General features: G+C 52.8%; 1 protein-coding gene across 1 annotated transcript in view; it reads right to left on the bottom strand.

Annotated features, from left to right (window-relative positions):
• Positions 1-16,180, bottom strand: part of PARVB (parvin beta) — a 115,175-nt gene extending 98,995 nt beyond the window's left edge. Inside the window, exon 1 of the mRNA XM_018048881.1 lies at positions 15,987-16,180. Within this exon, the coding sequence (XP_017904370.1) occupies positions 15,987-16,101 (115 nt within the window). The 5' untranslated portion in view covers positions 16,102-16,180. The remainder of the gene's footprint in view (positions 1-15,986) is intronic.

The following is a 17,634-nucleotide window of genomic DNA, read 5'->3' as shown; positions in this document are numbered from 1 at the left end:
GCCAAAGAGCTCGCTTAGGTTTTTTTCATGAGATGTTATGGAAAAATCTGAATGAACTTTTTGGCCAGCCCAACACAATGACTGTGCTCTGGCTTCTGACCTCTCCTCCCTTCACTTAGGTTCTTTTTTGGGTGTTTATTTTATTTTTTTATTTATTTGGCTGCACCGGGTCTTAGTCTCGGCACGCAGCATCTTCGACCTTCCCTGCGGCACGAGGGATCTTTAATTGCAGCATGCGGAACCTAGTTCCCCGACCGGGATGGAACCCGGCCCCCCTGTATTAGGAGTGAGGAGTCTCAGCCACTGGACCACCAGGGAAATCCCCTCACTTGAGTTCTTCTCTCAAGTTTTCTTAAATCAATGCAAGCAACCATCCGAACATTAATAGGCCATGACGGTCTCCTTATATTTTATCCGTTCTGTTCAGTTACTGCTGCCTGCAGTCTCCGCTTTCTGCACCTGCTCTGCATTTGATGGATACAGTGGGGAGGGGCCACAACGGTAATTTTGACGAGACTGATGGCTGACATCTAGGTAGAGCTCATGATGTTCCAGCCTAGGCATTCTCCTCAATTTTCACAATTATAATTTTCAAAGTGTGCAGAAACTTGACCGTGAACGCCTGTACACCACTGCCTGGAGTCTAACGTTTTTCTGTAATTATTTCACTATGTATCCATCGATCCATCACTCTCTCTAGCAATCTATCTGTATTAGTTGCCTGCGGCTGCCTTAACAAATTATGGCAAATGCAGTGGCTTAAAACAATATATATTTATTATCTTAGAGTTCTGGGGGGTCAGAAGTCCAATTGACTTGAGTACCGATTCCACTTCTGAGCATGACCTGTGATTCTAACACCAATTCCAATGTGTATGGGGGTTTTTGTCCACATCGAGCAATTCTCGAGCGCTGGCCGGCTGCTAACAATTCAATTTCACTCTCTCTGTATAAAATACAAATAAGGACCTAAATTTCGCTGGCTAACCCCCTGGTGTCAGGAGGGCTGTGTTCCCTCTGGAGGGTGTAGGAGAATCTGTTTCTTGGTTTTTCCAGCTTCTACAGGGGCCCACGTTCCCTGGCTTGTGGTCCTGCACCACTCCAACTTCTGTTTCCACTGACACCTCTCTTTTCCTTACACAGACCTCCTGCCTTCCTCCTATAAGGACCCTGTGCCCACGGGGATAATCCAGGATCATCACCCCACCCAAGCCCCTCAACTCAACCTCATCTGCTAAGTCCTTTCGACCATGTACGGTGATGGAGTTAAGGCTCTGAGTAACGGGATGTGGACATCTCTGGGGACATCTCTGTGATCAGCCTGCCACACCATCGTAACGTTCATGCATTTCAGAGTAAACTGCAGACAGAGATACTCTGCCCCTAAACATACACATCTCTATCTAGAGTGCTGTATTTATTTATAATTCTTTTCTTCGAGTTGAAATGTGCATATACTGGAATGCACATCAAGATAGAGGACATCCTCACAGTAACAGTGGATGCCATCTGCCCCTCCCAGCCAGGTTCCAGCCCACCCCCGAGGCAACCAGCAGAGATTAGCTGTGTCCATCTAGACCTCCCCCTCCTGAGAAACCAGGCTACGGTGTGCACTCCTTGGGCCTGGCTTCTGCTCTGCACAGCAGGTTCGGAAAGTCGTGGTGCTGTGCACACGGGCCACCTGCTCCTTCTCACTCCCTGGAGCCCCGCCCACCTCTCCACCCTCCTGTTGACAGGCGGCCGAGCTGTCTCCAGGGTTAGGTTACCGTGAATAAAGCTGCTATGAACATTGTGCTACAAGGCTTCATAAGGACACAGGTGTCTATGTCTCTTGAGTATCTCATATTGGAACTGCTGGGTCACAGGGAGGAGGGAGGTTTAGTTTTTCAAGAAACTACCAAACTGATGCCCTAAGTTTCGGCCCCACTGTAAACCCCACCTCCAGCGTGTATGAACCTTCTGTCTGCTCCACTTTCTCCCTGAATTGCGGTGGGATCATTTCAGCCATGCTGGCAGGTGCGGAGTGTGTCTCTGCTTCTAATCTGCGGCTCGTTTCCCGGGTGACTAACGATGCTGAGCCAGGGTCTTTTCCAGATGCATGTCGGTCATTTGTGTACCGTCTCGGATGGAACTTCTGTTCAAACCTTTATTCTTTTACTGGGTTGTCTTTCTATTATCAGTTGAAGGAGTTCTTTTTATATCCTAGACACCAGTCCTTTATCAGACATGTGTTTTGGAAATTGTGATAATGGTGATTTGTAATAAGAAATACATATATCTGATCTTCATCCAAATTCCTGGCCCTAGATCCTAAACCCTAGGAATTTCCTAAGTGATGAGAGCAATAAAGGCATCTTATGTGAAGGGGGCAAGTCGTGCAAAGCCCCTAGGTACTCTAAGGATGGGGGTGGAGGCCAGGGGAACCAACCATGTGGTCAGAGAGCTGGTACTTGCAGGCACTCCACCAAACTTCCGGGGAGGAGGGAAGGGCTAGAGATGGACCTGCTCAGTCTCTCATGATCAGGGAGTTAATCACCCGTGCCTACATGATGAGGCCTTTATAAAAGCCCAGAAGGACTGGGTACAGACAGGCTCCAGGTTGGTGAACAAAGTAGGTACTGGGGGGGGGCACCGCTTCCCATACACCTCACCCTGTACATCTCCTCCATCCGACTGGCCCTGAGTTGCGTATCTCTATGATAAACCAGCAACCTACTGGGTAAAATGTTCCTCTGAGTTCAGTGAGCTGCTCTAGCAAAGTAATCAAACCCAAGGAGGGGGTTGTGGAAACCTCAGGCTTATACCCAGTCGGTCAGAAGCACAGGTGACAACTTGAATTCGTGGTCAGGAACCAAAGTCGGAGCCCTTGACTTGTGGCGTCTGGTGCCATCTCGGGATGGCGTCTGAACTGAGTATTTTTCACTTGAGGTATTTACAATGTTGTGTTAGTTTTCAAGCCTACAACAAAGTGGGGCTTCCCTGGCAGCTCAGACGGCATAGAACCTGCCTGTGGTGCAGGAGGCCTGGGTTCGACCCCTGGATCAAGAAGATCCCCTGGAGAAGGAATGGCCACCCACTCCAGTATTCCTGCCTGGAGAAGTCCACGGACAGAAGCCTGGTGGCTTACAGTCCATGGGGTTGCAAAAAGTCGGAGATGAATGAAGCAACACTTTGACTTCACTTCATACAGCAAAGTAATTCAGTTATACAAACACCTATGTCCATTTTTTTCAGATTCTCTCTCTTCTAAGTTATTACAAAACATTGTTAGCGTCCCTGAGCTATACTGTAGGCCCTTGATTGTTATGTACTTTATACAGACAGGATGGGATTGAATTGTTGGGCAGCTGGCTAGCGCTGGAGAATTGCTTGATGTGGATTAAAAAAAACCCCACACACATTGGAATTGGCGTCAGAATCACAGCTGGTGCTCAGAAGTGGAATTGGTACCCAAGTTATAGGAATATTTCCTTCCACGCGATTGCTTGATCAGACCCAGCTGAACTTACATCATTTCACTGAATAACCCAATTCCCCCCCAAAATCCTTTGAGTTAAGTACTTTTTATAGAAAAGGAAACTGAGGCACAGGGTAGGGAAATACCTTGCCCAGGCCCGGGCCCCCGAGAGCAGCAGGACGAGTTGTGACCCTCAAAGGTAGGTCCCCAGGTCAGCGGCCTTAACCACTGCGCAGACTGCCTCTTGCTCACACAGCAAGTACACAAGGACCATGATAAGTGGCCGAGAGCATTTCTTATCATCTCTGGAGAGGGGATGGTGACAAGCCAGGCTGGGGGACCCAGATGAGCCGGGAGCTAGCCACAGAGCCCATAGCCTCTGGGAGGAAGGCGCGGGACATGGTGGGCAAGTGGGCAGCGCGGGGCTCCACCTTCAAGCCAATAGGGCAGGAGAAAGAGCACACGCAAGGGCCCCGAGCCAAGGAAGATGGGGGACCGGCCGGGCGCCGGGCGGGCAGCGGAGGGCAGCAGCGGCCTGGCCTGGGTCCCGGAGCAGCACGAAGCCGCTGCGGTTCTGCCTTCTCTCTGCAAATGCCAACGAGTCCATTCAGCACAAAGTGGATCTCGTTTGTCTCCAGAGCATCATTCTACCACCAGAGCTGAGTGTACCTCATGCCAGGAATGATAATGACTTTGCTGCAGACCAGCTGGAAAGGTTACTGGCATCTGAATGGCTCTTCCAGTTGACAAGGTTGGTGGAGATTAAGAGCCAAGGCCGCCAAGGTTTTAATCTCACCGGCCCAGCAGCGTAATCTCCTGCAGAGGACTTCACTTCTCTGGGCCTCTGTTTGCTCATCTGAAAAATGGGAAGAACTAAGAAGTATCCACTTATCAGCTGTGCGTGAGGATTAACTGAGTCATGCATGGAGTGGTTAGTGCTGTGCCTAGAGTATCCCAGGTGCCAACAAGCCTCAGCTGTGAGCCCTGGCCTGAGAGGACTCTGTTCTGCGTAATTAAAAAAAAAATCTTTCCCTCACTTCTTAGATGAATGCCTTTTAAGCTTGTATATATTAAGGTCTTACTTTAAAAGTAAGGTATGTCTTTCAAAGTTAAGACTTTACTTCATTCAGGTCTCCCTTTGAAAGACAATATTAATTTTCAAAACAAAAAACAGAGAGAGGAAGACACTTTAAGGCTTTGGGAAAGATGTCCTTCCGAGTCTGTTTACACCAACAATAAATTCTGAGCACCACAAGCCTAGTGTCCTCTTCCCCAGCCTGCTCAAAGGATACTCTGCCCCCACACTTAAAGCAGCACCTGGATGCTTCTAGCAGACTCCATGGTAACAGGAGAAGCAGCAGACACCGAGGGTGGCCTGGGCGCCATCAAACCAGACAGCTGCTTCCGGGACTGCTGGATTCAAGCAAGCCCTGAGACAGGAAACTGCCAATCCCTCTTCACCTTGTTAATAACCCAATATTAAACTAAAAGCTTAGTTTAAGCTTTAGTTGAGAAGATACCCTGGAGTAGGAAATGGCAATCCACTCCAGTATTCTTGCCTGGAAAATCCCATGGACAGAGGAGCCTGGGAGGCTATAGTCCGTGGGGTCGCAACGAGTCGGACACGACAGTGACTAACACTTCCTTTGCTTTTCAAACTAAAAGCTAAATCCTTTGGAACTGTAACTTTTCAGATGAAAGTATGAAAACAACTAACTTAAGAAAACAACAGGAGTCAACTATCAAGATGGTGTTGCTTGGGGAAACCAACATCCCTGACCTGCTCTGCTTGACAGGCAAGTAAAGCTTCAAAGACGCAATCATTTTGAAATACCCAAGCTTGACAAGCAAGCATTCCAACTACTAACCTGCAAGCGTAAGAATCTGCTCAGATTCGCCTAACGTTTTGCTTCCTTAGGCTGCTGGCAAGGAAGCACCATCGGGGGGCCAGGGTGGGCAAGGATGGCTGCTGAGCTGGTCTCACCCCCGAGGACCACTGAAACCCAGCTCAGAAACACCTGCTGCCTCGCAGACACAGGGATTTCCATTTCTCGGCAGCGCACACCTCAAGGGAGCGAGCACGATGCTTCCTGGTCACACTTGGGCAGGACAAGAGGTAGGATCCCAACATTCCCCGAAAGGCAGACGACTTAAAGGGTTTGTGTCCCTCTCACACCAACCGCCCACTAGCACCTGCAGGGGATACGCCGTGAGAGAAGCAGCCCAGGGCTACTGACGTGATGCAGGGCCAAAGTGGGAAGAGGCTTCTATTCCGGGGAGGATGCTCACTCAGCAGTGAACCCGCCCATACTCACGCCAGGCTTGACTAACTTAGGCCCAGCATCCTTTCCCCAGCCCAGATGCAGCCTCAGAATCCTCCGTAACACAGACAGTCATTACCACTAGAACTGTCAGGAGGAAACGGCCAGCCCGGCCCTACCAGGAACCAGCTCCGTGTCAGTATCGCACCTTCAACATTATCGGTAACACCTGCTTCCCTGGTGGCTCAGACAGTAAAGAATCTGCCTGCAATGTAGGAGACCCGGCTTCGATCCCTGGGTCGGGAAGATCCCCTGGAAAAGGGAATGGCCACCCACTCCAGTACTCTTGCCTGGAAAATTCCAGGGACAGAGGCGCCTGGTGGGCAGCATGGGGTTGCAAAGAGCTGGACACGACTGAAGAGACTTCGCACACGCTTACGAGCGCTCGGTTGCTGATAAGATCGTCATCACATTTTCTCCTCACATCGCCTAAGGGCAAGAGTCATCGTGACCCACGTGGGCTCGCCAGGCAAAGAGGCCGACAGACATGGAGGAACAGGCCCTCAGAGCAAGGATGCGAGGAGAGCGGGCTCCGGCCACCGGCAAGCCGCCTCCCTCAGAAACGCACTGCCTTTCCGGGAACCAGAGAGGCCTCGTGGCTCAGAAATGCAGAGCTGGTGTCTCCCCCACATTCTTCCAACTCACAAATGAGGAAGTGACGCCCCAAAGCTGTAACACAAAGACGGCAAACTGCACAGCATCGTCAAAGGGGACTCCACGACCCGGACGCTTGGAGAAAGAAGGCAGAAAATGAAAGCGCCCCTGGCTTCCAGGAGCCGGGCACGTGACGCCCCAGATGCCGTGAGCCCCAGAAACCAGAAGGTGCTAGAGCCTGCCCCTCATTCCGTTTGCTCTTCTAACCAGGAAGTGGCACCTCCTTTAATGCTACTAACAAGGAGCATCTCCAGCCATAAAAAAAAAAGAATGAAATAAGGCCATCGGCAGCAACACGGATAAACCTGGAGATGGTCATACTGAGTGGAGCAAGCCAGACAAAGACAAATATCATACGATGCTGCTTACATGCGCGATCTAGAAAAAATGAGACAGATGAATTTTACTTACAAAACAGAAACAGACTCACAGACACAGAAATCATATTTATGGTTACTAAAGGGGAAAGGGTGAGGATAAATTTGAAGTTTGAGATTAACATACACACATCGCTATATATAAAATAATCTAAAAAACCTACTGTATAGCATTGGGAACCATATGTAATATCTTATAATAACCTATAATAACTATAATAACCTATAATAACTATATGTAATATAATAACTTTGGACAAGAATCCGAGAAAATAATATAAGTGTGTATATATATATATGTGAGCTTCCCAGGTGGTGCTACCACTAAGAACCCACCTGCCAATGCCGAAGACATAAGAGACACGGGTTTGATCCCTGGGTCGGGAAGATCCCCTGGAGGAGGGCATGGCAGCCCACTCCAGTATTCTTGGCCCTGGACAGAGGAGCCTGGCGGGCTACAGTCCACAGGGCCGAAAAGAGCTGGACATGAGTGAAGTGACTTAGCACACACACAGGCATATATATATGTTGGTGTTGTTCATTCGCTCAGTCATGTCCAGCTCTTTGCGACCCCATGGACTGCAGCAAGCCAGGCTTCCCTGTCCTCCACTATTTCCCGGAGGTTGTTCAAACTCATGCCCATCGGGTCAATGATGCCATCCAACCATCTCATCCTTTGTCATCCCCTTCTCCTCTTGTGTATGTATAACTGAACCACTTTGCTATACACCAAAAACTAAGATGACATTGTCAATCAACTATACTTTAAAAAATAAAGCAACATTTCAATGAGTCAGAAGCGACCAAAAGCTCCTAGAATTGATTACAGTTCACATTTATATTCTCCTCCCCCAATAGCACTGAGTTCCGGCCAGCAGATTACCACCACTGGGTCAACAAATGTCTATTAGGTGCTCCTGGACTTACTAATGGGCTTCCCTGGTAGCTCAGCTGGTAAAGAATCGCCTGTAATGCAGAAGACCCTGGTTCGATTCCTGGGTCGGGAAGATCCCCTGGAGAAGGGATAGGCTACCCACTCCAGTATTCATCAGCTTCCCTGGTAGCTCAGCTGGTAAAGAAGCCGCCTGCCACGCAGGAGACCTGGATTCGATCCCTGGGTTGGGAAGATCCCCTGCAGGAGGGCATGGCAACCCACCCCAGTATTCTTGCCTGGAGAATCCCCATTGACAGAGGAGCCTGGTGGGCTATGGTCCATGGGGTCGCAAAGAGCTGGACACGACTGAGCAACTAAGCCCTGCACAGACTTACTAAATGTCTCTTCAGTCACTACATAAGCTAGTAAATAATAAATATACTCATTAGGAAGTAAAGCCATTTTTCATCTGAAACCTAAAAGGTCAAGTGTATGGCTAATATAAGGAGAAAACATGCTTTCTTCAGGTATATCTTTGCTGTGATGGAACCGCACATTTTAAAACAAGAAAAGAGCTGGGTAAAAGTACCTGCCCTCTGCTGACCACAGCAGGGGGGAAATCCATCACACAGAGCACTTAAAATCCGCTCACAGCTGGTGCTTACCCACTTACATCCGCTAACCATCCTTTAATTATTCTGACGACTGGACAGGGAATGCGAGGGTAAGCAACTTCGGGATGTACGATAAATATTAATTCCATGGACTGGGGACGGGAATTCAAAGCTGAGCTCCTCTGATGAGTGTGGGGTTGCCAAGGCGACCTGACTCTCCTGGGACCACTCAGGTAAAACCAAGATGCTAGGAGGACCACAGAGAGTTAGCTGAAAGGTAATGAACACAAAGTCATCATTCTGGGCCCAGCATCTCTACCTAAGCAGTTTCCTAGAGATTTCAGCAGATGGCCAGGAAAAAAAAAAAAGCCCAGTGCGGGACATGCTGACGTGCCTATGTGCTTCTCTCTGAAATGCCCCGGGTGCATCTGGACAGCAGTGGAACAAACAAGGAGAAATGTTGGATCTGAAGATTATAAACAGAATAATAAGCAAAGGAAACCTGACAAAGCCGTACCAAGGCCCCCTGACAGCCACTTCCTCTCAGCCACAGAGAGAGAGGAAAACAGAGGGGTGATTTCCAGTGACTCCCCAAGGAGTGTGTACATTACAGGGGCTGACAGACTCACCCCTTCTCGGACCAAGAGCAGCTCCCACGGGCAGAGGCAGCCCTGCTCAGAAAGGACGCGTGAGGGTTTGGAGCGAGAAACGTGGCTGGGTCTATTGGGAAGCTCACAGCCCACTGGATTCAAATAGGACCCATACTGACTTCTCTTCCCACTGAAGATCCCAGAGCCCACTGGGTACATGGCCCCAGTCCCTCAACCGCTCACCTCCCTCCCCTTCTTACCAGCCACCCTCTTTCTCTCCTTGTACATCAGGAGGGCTAACCTACCTTCCCTGTGATCTCCAGTGATCACTTCCTAAGCGTCTTGTCCCTCATCAAGGTGATCACGTCAGTAAAAAGCCCCAGGTAAGTCCCACCTCCCTGGACAAAGGGAACCATACTCAGTACAAATCCCTTCCCTTCGTCTTGCGGCAAAGAAAGACACTATTCCATTCTTATTTTCAAAGGTACGTGGGACGGTGTGCTGAGATCTGCCTAAAAGAGGATGTGGAAATCACTTCGAAGTCGCCATCTGCCCCCAATAAGCTCTTTATGCAAACACCCCGGAAAGCTGTGAACTCCACACCTCCCCAGGTGCCTCAGACCCGGGAGTAACTGGGAGCAGGGTCAGGGGCCCTGGAGAAGGGTGGGGCCTCGTCTAACCTGTTTCTATGCAGAGTTCCTTCCATCTCAGAGCAGCCTCTGGGTCGCTGCCTTTACATCAAGCCCTGCAGCTGCGGCTTCCTCACGTCTCAGGAATCCTGCTGCTCCCAGCCCCGTACACTGCCTCCAGGAAGCCCACCCTGCCTGCACCTACACTCCAGCTATTTCCTTACCAGTCGCACCAATCCAGTTCACTCCACACCAGACTCTTTAAAGTAGCAGGGATACTGATTGGACACTGGCGCCCACTATTCACCAAGGATGACAGGGTCTGGGGACCACTCCAGCCTGTCCTGAGGCTGACCACGGCCCACAAACCACACCACAGTCTGGCTGCTCTGAATGGCCTGCACTTCCCCAGTGGGACTAGCTGGGACCTCCTTCACGGCCCCTCACATTCAGACTGGGTGTCCCCTCAGGTATCCATCACCACACCTGCCCCTGGCCCCATAGCGCCCAGACTCCCAAGGACAGGCCTGCGTCAGGTCCCCGCAGGCCATCAGCTCCCAGCTGCCAGGTCAAGATTCTCCCCGTCTGTGTCCTTAGGTCCTGGGAGCTCCGGGAGCCTCTTTCCTCTGCTGTCCTGGGACGGAGGCGAGCAGGCCTTCACCTCCCCACCCCCGCCTCCCATCCATCTCCCAGCCAGAGCGATTATGGAGGACTCAACTGCAATTTCCTCTGAACCTTCACGGAAGTCTGCCATGTCTCCTCACTCTCTGTCCAGAGAGGAAGGGGTCTGCCAGGGACACCCCATCTATCTCCAGAACCCCTACCCCCTAGGTGACTCTGTGTTTGGGCCACACCTGCTTGTAACCAGCTGGCCCAGCACAGGTACCCGGCCCCCATGGGCAGTCCAGATTCTTCCCCTTAGGAAACTGAGCTGACAGTTTGAAAGAAAGTGAAGTTGCTGAGTCATGTCCCACTCTTTGCAACCCCATGGACTGTAGCCTACCTGGCTCCTCTGTCCATGGGATTTTCCAGGCAAGAATACTGGAATGGATTGCCATTTCCTCCTCCAGGGGATCTTCCCGACCCAGGAATCGAACCCGGGTCTCCCGAATTGCAGGCAGACTCTTTACTGTCTGAGCCACCAGGGAAGTCCAAGTTGAGAACCACTGGTTTAAACTGCAGCTACCAGGTAAGGTTGTGTTTCCTCAACTATAAAGTGAGGGCAAAAGTCCCGCCTTGCAGGTAACTTGTGAGCAGGTGAAAAGTCCTACCCTTGCCGGGCACCTCTGTCCAAATGCTCTTCTTACAGAGAAGGGTTGATGTGGGACGGTGTTTGGGGACAGCCCAGAGTCCACACAGCTGGTCATTCTGTAAAGAACAGGGCGAACCGAAGGGAACACACTGGGGTCGGCAGAGCTGGTTTCGACTGAGAGTCTCTTCTGGAAGTTATTTAAAACCCAGAAAAGCAACTCAATGCTTTCAACCCTCAGTGCAAAGTTGCAGTCACCTGGTGTCTCTTTAGATCTAGTTCCTGAGGTTTCAGTCAAGATCTTGCTCATTTATCTCTGTGTGTGCATCAAGGGCTCAGAAGATGACCAGGGTGAAGAAAATCAGAAAACAAGTTGCAGGGCTGGAGAAAGTATTTACCAAAGATGCATCTGATAGAGAATGCGTATCTAAAATGCACCAAGAAGTCCTAAAACTCAACTACAAGAAATCAAACCACTTGATTTAAAGAATAAGGGACTTGCCTGGCAGGTTAATGGTTAAGACTCCGAGTTGCCAAGGCAGGGGCACGGCTCAATCCCTGCTCAGGGAACTAAGATCCCACATGCCACAAGGCGTGGCCAAAACAAATAAAATAAAGGATACATTAAAAAAAAATGGGCCAAAGATCTGAGCAGACACTTTGCCAAAGAAGATGTGCCGATGACATAGGAGCCTAGAAAAAGAAGCTCCGCATCATGTCACTGGAGAATGAGGACCTAAAACTGCTCTAAAAAATATGATTACAAGAGGAAAAGCAATCAGGGAACAGCAGCTTCCTGAACACTTACTTTCCCCAGAAAAGCAGCAGGGACAGAGCCTCTGGCTCGGCTGTGGTGGGCTCAGCTCTCACAGGCTGGCACTGGTCCCTGGGGTCTGGGCAGAGGGCGGAGGTCAAGGCAGGCGGGAACCTCTCAGGCAAACGGGCAGAGGGGAGCCCATCCCCACCTTCCATCCAGGGCCTCCTGGCCCCAGAGCTGGACCCCTGGCTCCAAGGACTTTACACAGCTGCAAGGGCACCCGTCCCGGGGCACCTCTCACCCCGTCCTGGCCTGCGGCACTGCTGGGGACCCCCGCAGGGAGCCTTCCTCTGCGCCTGCTCTGTCCATCTCGTAAACTGTAAACCGAATGACTTTCGCGCGTGGCCCTTCACAGCCCCCGGGCTTTCTACGGGGAGTTTGGGGGTTTTTTAAGTGTTCCTTTCCACTTTTCCCAACACCCCACTGTTCATCACAGTTCCGTTTTCTAAGCTGGGTCACCACATGACGCGACTTGCTTCCCTCCCATAGACTATCACAGCCTTAATCATGCTGTGAATTCACCCAGGGCACTTCCTGCAAGGGTTCCTCCAAACCCCAGCACACATTTCTGAACATGACCTCCCCTGGCAAGTGACAGGACGTTCCCCACTAATACGTGCCTCGGTGCTTGTCACAGCCCCAGGCTCTGCAGGGTCAAATGCCCCACGCACCCAAATCTCTAACTTCCCAGCAGTGCGGTCCTTGTCCCGGCGCCCTCCCCCTCACCTCCACCCACACTACTGAACTCATCGTGGACTTTCTAACAAAAAGGAAATGAAACCCACCACGCAGCTGGCAGCGCCCGGCACACCTCGAATCACCGTCCTCCCGATGGTCCCTGGCAGGCAAATGAGCACCTTCCCATGGGGGGCCTGGGTGGGGCCAGGACCTGCTGCAAGTGAACCACATGAGTGGCAGGGGGGGCAGGTTGCCAAGGCAACAGGCCCAGAGGGAGACCAGCAACTCTCCATCAATCATTCAGGACCTCATTCTCCAGCCTTCGCACCTCGGCCTCCCTCCTACTCCTCACCCCTTCTGCTCTTTCCACAAGACAGGCAGAAGCCACGGAGCCCTTCCAAGGTCAGTCCTCTTGGAATTCCTGCTTGATAAGTGTTTGTGACCTTCTGTTTGCATGGGGGGGGGACCACTGAGTGTGCCAGGCACCCCAATCTTGAGAAATGAGGCAGGGGACCCAGCTAACTCACACAGCAAAGCAAAAGCAGCTGGGAGTTCCCTGGCGGTCCAGGGGTTAGGACTCAGCGTTTTCACTGTCGAAGGCCTGGGTTCAATCCCTGGTCAAGGAACTAAGATCCCACAAACCGTGTGGTGTGGCCAAAACAAAACAAACCGAAAAAAAAAAAAAAACTATACTACAGAAATATCTCTTTCCTTCTGCTGTTTCATGACTATTTTGTTCATCACTGGATGATTCTGAGTACTCTTGGTATATTCAAATTAAACCAGATTTTCCCCTTGATTTTCTAGACGCATGCTAGTTCACAAAGGCAAACATTTCGCTTTGGAAGTTGGGGCTAGTCCATGAGTTCAGGCATTTGCTCTTCATAGTCCAAGGGAGTAAATGTCACCTATAAAAAGCTTCATCATCCAGAACATTCTGCTGACTTGCTATTCTGTGAGAGATGGCTTTCCTGGTTCCTTCGGGTCTCAAACATCCCCTGCTCTGAGGCCTTCCCCAGCACCTGTCTGACTGCACTTTACACCTTCTTCCTAGCAGATATTATAAGTCTGTTTTATTTATTATGACTGAGTCCCTGGTCCACGAAAGAAGAGCCTTGTCCATCTTTTCTTCCTAGGGTCCCACGGCAGGCCATGAATGAACTGGAGACCGTACGACATTTGTGTTTATAATTGCCGTAAGGCATAAAGAGGAACTGAAATGATTTTGGTGAGCGTGATGAATCATTCCTGCTGCCCCTCTGATCTGCAGAACAGAGACGTAGCGGGAATGACCTAGGGTGGGGGAAGGCCATTTATCATCTCTTTTAGGAGGCGTGACTTGATAGAAGTAAGCAGCCAGTCTGGATCCTAAATGTCAGGCTTCAGAGAGGAGTGATTCATCTGCTTTGTACAACTTGTCAACCAAAAAAAAATGCACAGCCTCAAAGTCGAGAGTTATGTTTTACTTGGTGGACAAAACTGAGGACATAAGCCCGGGACTCAGCTAGCTCTGAGGGACGGCTACAGAAGAGGCAAAGGAGGGGCCAGGATATGCAGGAGTTTTTGCAACAAAGACCAGGGAATCCGAACATCAAAAGATCCCTGTTAATTAAGGAAAACCAGATATTTCAAGTGAAAGCATTTAGCACTTTTCTCTGTATGGATGTGAGAGCTGGGCCATGAAGAAGGCTGAGTACCGAAGAATTGATGCTTATGAACTATGGTGCTGGAGAAGACTCTTGAGAGTCTCTTGGACTGCAAGGAGATCAAACCAGTCAATCATAAAGGAAATCAATCCTGAATATTCATTGGAAGGACTGATGCCGAAGCTGAAGCTCCTATGCTTTGGCTGACTCATTGGAAAAGACCCTGAAGCTGGGAAAGATTGAAGGTGGGAGGAGAAGGAGACGACACAGGATGAGATGGTTGGATGTCATCACCGATTCGATGGACGTGAATTTGAGCAAGCTCTGGGAGTTGGCGATGGACAGGAAGGCCTGGCGTGCTGCTGTCCTTGGGGTCACAGAGAGTTGGACTCGACTGAGCGACTGACAACAGTGCATGGAAGCTGCCCAGGTCTGGGCTCGCTGAGGTCGCCCCTCGGAGTCGCCCCGCAGCTCCTGAGGCCAGCATCCCGTGGTTCCTGGGCTGAATCACCGGGGCAGGGGCTGCTCAGCAGGATTTGTCTCCATCCTGAATTTCCTCCTCCGGGCGCAATTCCACATCCTTCCGATTACTGATATGGCAGACATTTTTTTCATTGATAAACTAAAGGTGAAAGGCCCTGCCCTCAGGGGGAACCATCTAATGTGGTAAAACTGTCCCTGGTGGGAAATGCATGGACACACACACACGGACACACACACACAGATGGACACACGCACACAGATGGACACACACACACAGATGGACACACACACACGGACACACACCCTGGTGGGAAATGCATGGACACACACACACACACACACACACACGCACCCCTGAGCAGAAGGTGTGTCAGTGTCTGTTCATCTGCTCAGCCCTCGAGGTAAAAGGTCACAGACATCCCCAGGAATACACACACCAAAGAGAGAAATTAACATGGGTCCATATGAGCCTGCAAGCCTGTCCTTGGAGTGCACATGTTCCTGGGGGGTACATTAGCCTGGCAGGTACAGGAAGACTCTCTAAAGCTCAGTCAGGCTCCTGGATCCCCCTGACTCCGGATTCTCTCTCCCCAGGTCCAGACTGTGGCTAGCCCCCACCAGCCTGGTTCACAGCCACCGCAGCATAACCCACCCTCCCCACAGGAAATCTGGGCTAGGGGAAAGACTCCCCTGGCCAGAACAAAGGGAAAAATCAGGAATGCAGTCCTGGGAGAGGCCCAGGGAACAGCCGTGTTTAAAGAGCACAAACAAGAGGCCCGAAGTCACATACCCACAACTCTTCCAAAAAAGAACTGTAAGAGGTGGCAGGAAGTGTTTTAGGATAATTTTCGTGGACACGTGGAGGCAAACATGGAGGGACCTGTGCAGTCCGTGCGGGAGGGCCTCGCGGCCTCGAGCATCCCTTTCCTCCTTCCCTCTCGCCCAGGCTGGGGGCGCAATCCGTGCAGTGCACTGCACCCCGAAAACCAGCGGGCTCCCAGCAGTAGGCTCACCCCGCAGTGGGACCCAATAAATGCTCATCGAGCGGCCCCCAGGCAGGGTTGAACGCGCAGGCCTGCGGCCGGGGGAGGCGGCTAAAGAAATGGCTGGTGACCTGGGCCGCGGTGGACACAGGGCTGTCTCCAGCGGGCCGGGGGGCTCGTCCCCACGGCTGCTCAGCGTCCTGTCCTCAGCAGGAGCCGGCGATGCGCGTTTCGATGACGCCAGGAGCCCAAAGAGGGCTCCATGAGCCGCCCGGAGAGGGGGCGCCGCCAGGTTGGCGGCTGGTTCGCGGCCCGGGGTTTAAAGGGGGTCAAGGGCTGCCCTGAAGGTCACGGCGGCGCGCTGCGCGGGCCCGGAGGGCTTGGGGAACCGTGCGCGCGGGGCCCGGAGCGGAGAGGCAGCGTGGTGCCCGCAGCCGCTCAATCGGGTCCGGCGGGGACTCGGGCCGCGTGGTCCCCGCTGCGCTCCATCCGGTCCAGGCGGGGCTCGGCGCTGTGCGCGCGCGGGCGCGCGGGGCGGGTCGGCAGCCCGCCTGGGTCTCGCGGAGCGGAGAGCGGCGCGGGCGCGGCTGGAGGCCGGCGGCAGGCGCACTCACCCTCCTTGGCCTTCTTCTTCCTCGCCAGCGTGCCGCCCAGCTTGCCGAGGAACGATTCGTCCTTCTTCATCCTGTGGGGCCGCAGGGCGGGCGAGCGCAGGGGCGCGGAGGACATGGGGACGCACGGGGACCCCGGTGGCCGGGCCGGGAGCAGCGCGTCTGGGAGCCGCCCTGGTCGCCTCCGCCGCCGCCGCCGCCCGCTCGTCCCGGGGAGTGGCCGGGAGGGCGCGGCCCCGGCGCCGGCCCCCGCCCCCCGCCCGCCCCTGGCCCCGGCGGCGTCCGCCGCCCGAGGTCTGGCTCTGGGTCACCACGTCCAGCCTGCGAGAGCCGTCGGCGGTTCCCACGCGCCGCGTCACGCTTACTCTCCAAGCGCAGCGGTGGTTCCCCTCCTAAATGCCGCCAGTCGGACAGACCGCGTGCCCTCTGCGCCCCTTTTGTTCTACTCGTTTGAGCCCTGGACTCTGGTGACCTTACCTGGGCGCCGGGGTCGGGGGTGGGGGGTCAACGAGGCAGCCAGGGCCACCACCTTTGCACAGCCGTGGCACATCAGATAAGCGCACAAATGGGTCGTTTCATTTGCTGAGCTTTTCCCCACAAGCAGGCCAAGGGCTGGGGGGAGCCCTTGTGACCTGTGCCGGCCCTCTAGAAGCTTGGCACGTGGTAGGCAATGGCTACATGGGTACCCTCGTGCACACCTCGCCCTGTCCCAGGGGAACTCCTGGTGATTCCGGCAGAGGAATGAGCCCTAGTGTGGAATCGGGCGGGTGTTCAGGAGGAGGGCAGGGCAGGAGGACCAGAGGGGACAGTGTAGGGGCTCCAAGGAGGAAAAAGAGGAGGAAGGGGTTTACTGTGGAGGTGATGTGGTGGACTTGGGTTCTGCAGAGTTGATTCTGGGTGAGGTGGGTAGGGAAGGACTGAGCCTGGAGAGCAGGTCCCAGGCTTCAGTGACTCAGGAGAGACGTGAACAGGTTTGTGGAGAAGCTCATAGGTGGGAGGACTCCCAGGCTGGAAGGGGTGGGGAGTTAAGCCTGTTTCCTGCTGGGCCCAGGCCAGCAGGATGGGGGCCTTCCCCAGCAGATAGAGACTATCAGAGGAGGCCCGACCGGGGAGGAGCATGGATGGGGTGGCCAGGTCTGGGTGTGGGTAACATTGTTTTTCTGTCTTCCCGGGGGCTGGCCCTCTCCATTTCCGGCAGCGGAGGTTTCTTTTGGCCTGCTGATTGGTGCCAGGCCCTGCCCTCCCACGGAGAATGCGCTGACCACAGGGGCAGAGCCTTGCCCTCTCAGAGCTGGTGATCCAGGTGGGCCCCACAGTTAGGAACCCAGCCAGGTGGGAGGGCAGCCGGAGTGTTATGGACCAGGGTGCTTGCCCTGCTTAACCAACAGAAACTGATCAGAGGCCAGACAAGGCTTCCAGGCAGGGCTTTGCTGGGGCTCTGTGCAGCAAGGGGGAGCGAGAACAAACCACAGGCCCCCTTCCTCACTTACTGGGGGACAGGCAAACTGGTTCTTTATGTGGGGTGAGGGTAGGGGGTATGTCCAGGGTCGAGTGGGAGGGGTGGCTTAGGTGGTTTGTCACCCCTTAGGTGATCTGCAAGGAGAGCCAACCAGTCCATCCTAAAGGAAATCAGTCCTGAATATTCATTGGA

This window comes from Capra hircus, chromosome 5 (assembly GCF_001704415.2).
Source record: "Capra hircus breed San Clemente chromosome 5, ASM170441v1, whole genome shotgun sequence".
Taxonomy (NCBI): Eukaryota; Metazoa; Chordata; class Mammalia; order Artiodactyla; family Bovidae; genus Capra; species Capra hircus.
Note: the sequence above shows the minus strand (reverse complement) of the source record. Positions and strands in the feature narration are given on the sequence as shown.